At 39.3% G+C, this 5,133-nt stretch overlaps 1 protein-coding gene across 1 annotated transcript; it reads right to left on the reverse strand.

The window, feature by feature from the left end:
• Window positions 1-1,134: 1,134 nt before the first annotated feature.
• On the reverse strand, window positions 1,135-4,258 carry LOC149220061 (pentatricopeptide repeat-containing protein At1g08070, chloroplastic-like). Its single transcript, XM_089384626.1, has 2 exons — window positions 3,309-4,258; window positions 1,135-3,185 (listed from the first exon to the last, which is right to left on the reverse strand). The coding sequence occupies exons 1-2, from the start codon at window positions 3,834-3,836 to the stop codon at window positions 1,224-1,226; spliced, it is 2,490 nt and encodes an 829-aa protein (XP_089240752.1). The 5' UTR covers window positions 3,837-4,258; the 3' UTR covers window positions 1,135-1,223.
• Window positions 4,259-5,133: the final 875 nt, after the last annotated feature.

Genomic DNA, 5,133 nt, shown 5'->3' on the forward strand with positions numbered 1-5,133 from the left:
AAGAAGGCCTTGGGCTTAAAATGCAACTCAACCTATCTTAGACACCTAGGTAGGACTAGCAGCACCCAGCTCGCATGCAAAGCATGCACTGGCTCTCGGAGATGACTGTGCCAAAACTAGAATAGGCAACTAGCATGCAATGTGTCTTCACCCTATTCTTGGGATCAATGTTCCCATATCTAAATCAGTAAACTTCTAGTTCTGACTAAGTCAACTGATATAGAAAAGCAGAAACTCCTAATCTTGAAGTGCTAATTTTGGACAACACTTGATTTTGGAAGTGACTAAAGGTCAAGGAATGCATGCACCCTCACCAACTACTAGAAGACTGTTGTGCACCGTCACTCTTTAGTGTTGCACCATCTGCTGGAATGCACCATCACTATGCAGAGTCAGCTTCTAGCCAACAAAGATAAAATCTAATACCCACAAATTACATAACTTATTAATTAAACATCTAAAATAGTCTTTGAGGAGATATATGTATCCTTAAACCCATGTAAACCAGCTTGATTAAACTCCACAACATTTATATGCCTGTATCTTAGAAGAAACAGGCAACGCAGTTGAAAACTGTAGTTTCCTTTAATAAACATGATAGAAATAAATTACTTTTATATTAAATCCCAAGGGACAACTCAATTGGTTGAGCCCTCGTTGTTAAGTATCTTGCCTATTTGGGAAGTCACGAGGTCAAATCTCCTGGATACCTTTGGGATTAGGTCTGATATATTAGGCTACCTTTAATGGATCTTTGTGGATTACTACCCGTGGATGTTAGTGGTCACTCAGTGACAGCAAACAATGATTGCCTTAAAAAAAAATTACTTTTATACTAAAAAATTTACCACTTGAGTGCTAAAGATTTATAAACAGCAAACAATGATTGCCTTAAAAAAAAATTACTTTTATACTAAAAAATTTACCACTTGAGTGCTAAAGATTTATAAACAGTATAGTAAATTAAAAGATTAAAAGCTAATAGAATCAAATCTTCAAGAAGCGCTTAATACAACGTTCTCTGAAGAAGTTAATGCCTGCCACCAAACATATATACTCTGGGATAAAGTATCATTTTCGAAAGTAATTTATCCGATTCAGATTAATAAATAGAATCTCTCGACACGGAAGTTCTTGAAAAAATTAAGTGCATTAGCAACACAGCAGATATACACAAGTTTGTCATTATTCAGCCTGGGTATAATCCATTTTTAAGTAGCATATCACCAAAAATCCCCACAGGAACACTGCCCGTCCTTGAAATGATGGAAACGGTTAGTATCCCTCATTATGATTTCTCGTAAAGCAATCTTGGAAATGAACTTAGTGGCAGAATGACAGTCACCACACACTCGAAGGTTTTTAACAATTCTAATGGTTGTCCCATGATATGTGTTGATAAGCCCAAATACAATGGCCAACTTCTCACTATGGTGGAAGAGAACATGTTCCTTCTGCTCCTCTTCCACATCATGCAGCACAAAGTCTGTGTCTGGCACATATCCTGCCTCTTTCATATACCCAGACAACCTTTCCAATTCGGCAAAAATGTCCTGCATCTGTAAGTTTGATCTGTTTCCTGCCATGAAAACATAAACCCTGTTATTTACCTCAATCCAGCTGCATCCTGGCATCTTTTTTACCCCCCCGTCTTTCATCATTTTCCGGACATTTTCTGCATCATCCCACCTACCCGCCGCTGCATAGATGTTTGCCAGTTGCACATACGGTGACGCATTTTCAGGATCTAACTCAAAAAGTAGTTGCGCCACAGATTCTCCTAGTTCTATATTCTTATGGACCTTACAGGCACCTAGTAAAGATCTCCACACAGCTGGTCCAGGATTTATTGGCATTTTGTCAATAAAGACTTGCACCTCATCCAGATGCCCAGCACGACCAAGGAGGTCAACCATGCACACATAGTGCTCAAGCTCTGGTTCCATGTGATAATTCTGACTCATGCAATGAAAATATTTCCAGCCATCCTTCACCAAGCCTCCATGGCTGCAAGCAGACAAGACACCAACAAAAGTTACATTGTCTGGCATGGTGCCAGCCTCTTTCATTTCTTCAAAGAGTAAGAGGGTCTCCCTGCCATGACCATGCATTGCATATCCTAATATCATTGCATTCCATGACACCACATCACGTCTAGGCATTCTATCAAAAACCCGACGTGCATCCTTTATAGTACCACATTTAGAATACATGTCTACCAGGGCACTACCCACAAAACCATCATGATCAGATTGAAATCCATTTTTAACTATACAATTGTGGACCAACTTGCCATGTCCCAGAGCTACCAAATTGGCACATGCTGGAAGGACACCGGCAAATGTGTCCAAGTCTGGCTTCATATCAGTCGATTGTAGTTCCTGAAAAAGTGTCAATGCCTCATAGAAATGCCCACTCTGTACATAACCTGCAACCATTGTATTCCACGAGACAATATCTCGTTCTGGCATTCCTTGAAACAGCTTCACTGCTTCATCAAGATACCCGTTTTGTATATATCCAGCAGTCATTGCATTCCATGAAACCACATCCCGAACAGGGATTTTCACAAAGAGATTCGCAGCTTCATCGACATACCCATACTTCGCATATCCTGCAATCATTGTATTCCAGGAAACGACATTTTGTTCAGGCAAATTGTCAAACACGGTGCGTGCTTCCTGTATACTCCTACATTTTACATACATGTCTACAAGGGCACTCCCAACAACAACATCGGAATGCAACCCGCTTCTAATTATGCTCTCGTGGATCTCTTTGCCATGTTTCAAAGATCCCATATTTGCACAAGCAGAGAGAACACTGGCACAAGTAAATTGATTAAGTCGAATGCCAGTTTGCTGCATATGGCCAAACAATTTAAGGGCATCCTCTGCATGTCCATGCTTAGCGGAAGCAGTAATCATTGCCGTCCAAGAAACCGTATTCCGCTGAGGCATTTTCCAAAACAGCTTCAGCGCCTCCTCAATTTCCCCATTTTGGGCATATCCTAAAATCATCGTCGTCCATGAGATCACATTTCGTTCGGGCATTTTTTCAAACAGTTCCCGGGATTCATTAATGAGTCCATTCTGCACGCATCCGGCAATCACTGCTGTCCATGAAACCACGTTTCTTTCTGGCATTTCCGAGAAGAGCTTCAGTGCCTCATCAACAAACCCATTCTGTGCATACCCTGCAACAATCGCATTCCATGAGACCAAATTTCGTTCAGGCATTTCATCAAATACCTTTCGTGCATCCCCTATCTGTCCACATTTAGCATACATGTTTATAAGTGCACTTACCACAAAAACATTAGCATGGAACCCATTCCTAACTATTTCTTCATGGATCTCCTTGCCGTCTCCAAGCCTTTGCGAGTTTGCACAGGCAGCGAGAACAGTGGCAAACGTGTATCCGTCTGCTGGAACACCCTTACATTGCATCTCATAAAACAACTTCAGCGCCTTCTCACCATATCCATGCCCAGAGTAAGCACCGATCATAGCAGTCCATGAGGCCACATTCGGTTCAAACATTCCATCGAACACTTGGCGAGCTTCCACTAAATTCCCGCACTTGGAATACAGTCCCAAAAGCTTGGTTGCTAAAACTGTATCTGCATTGAATCCGGTTCGGATCATGTGGGCTTGGATGAATTTGGCTTCTTCCCATGCTTTCTCCATAACACATTCCTCTAGCACCCGGTTGTACGTACACCGCACCACTCCAACGCCCTCCTCCTGCAGAATCCGAAACGCCTCTTTCAGTTTTCCTCCCTGGGTGTTGCATACTCTCCGCGCTTCTCCGAATGGTAAAGGCGTTGCCTTCATTGCGCCAATTCTGAATGCGCAGGTACAGTCTCCGCGCTTCTCCGAATGGTAAAGATGTTGCCTTCATTACCAATGTTGAAGGCGCAGGTACAGTCCAGTTCTTGCATTTTCATTTTTGTATTGTCGATTAAATTATTTGTAACTTCATCGTATAGTGTCCATTATCTGATTTCAGAGTGTAGAATAGCTATTCAGTCACAGCCGGACTTCTTACAGGGTTGAAATTGTATTCTCCAAGGTGTTGGAATTTTGAAAGTTTTCCAACAATTTCTGTATTTAAGATTACCCCATTTAAACGATGAAATTGGTGAACTTTTTTATATTGTCCTGACTCAGTCAAACCAACAGCAATCAGACTCCCCGCCCAGGGCCGTGGGGAAGGGATTGGGCAGGGTGGCAACTGCACTGCAGCAGTGAGTGAGGATAGCTATTTTGACTATGCAATGTAAGTCTACTTATTATCCTTATTTAAGGAAAATTTACTTGCATTTTGAAAAAATAATAGCTTAAAGGAATGTAAACCCAATAGCAGCAGAAGAGAAGGCAGAGTTTCACTTTTAACTCTTACCTCTAGGTTTTAGTCTATTAACTCTTTTTCAAGACACTTTGAGTGGAGAAATTATATTAACAATGGTTAAAAGCCTATTTCCCATGAATGCTTCATCCAGGAATGAAGCAAGAAACTTAACTAAAGCACACAGACATTATTATCCAAAGAAATATTAAAGAATATGATTAATATTGTTATATTACTAAAAATAAACGTATTTGAGCTATTTAATATTAAAGCAATGTCATATAGTTAGTGTTTTTTGTTGTTTAGTTTAATTATTGAACTTTGAAAAGTATGAATTAGTTTGTTTATTACCCATAATTCATATATTGGCCCATTATGATAAGGTTAAAAAAGTAAGATCTCTGATAAAATAATATCAAGATATCAAATAAAAACTATCAAATTACCAATTCCATAAGATCTTTCGAAAAAATAAAAATAAAAATAAAAAATATTATTAAAAATTTATAATATAATCCTATATATATATATATATAAAAGTTAGAAGTGATAGATGTCTCAATCCAAATATGAATCTCACCCAAGTACCCAATATTATAGAGTTATCAATTGTTTTAGATTTAAAAAAAATAGAAATGAAAAAGATTATTTGTTTAAATAATCTTCGGCAAAATCACATAATCAATCGTTTGTCTACGCGTTTCGAACCAACAAGTGTGGTTCATCGTCAGGACAAGATGAAGATCGAATCAGGCTTAGCTCGATTAAATAGGGTGTGCA

Source organism: Pinus tabuliformis, chromosome Q (genome assembly GCF_031772625.1).
Source record: "Pinus tabuliformis cultivar Carrire ecotype Pingquan chromosome Q, CPIR1, whole genome shotgun sequence".
Classification (NCBI taxonomy): domain Eukaryota; kingdom Viridiplantae; phylum Streptophyta; class Pinopsida; order Pinales; family Pinaceae; genus Pinus; species Pinus tabuliformis.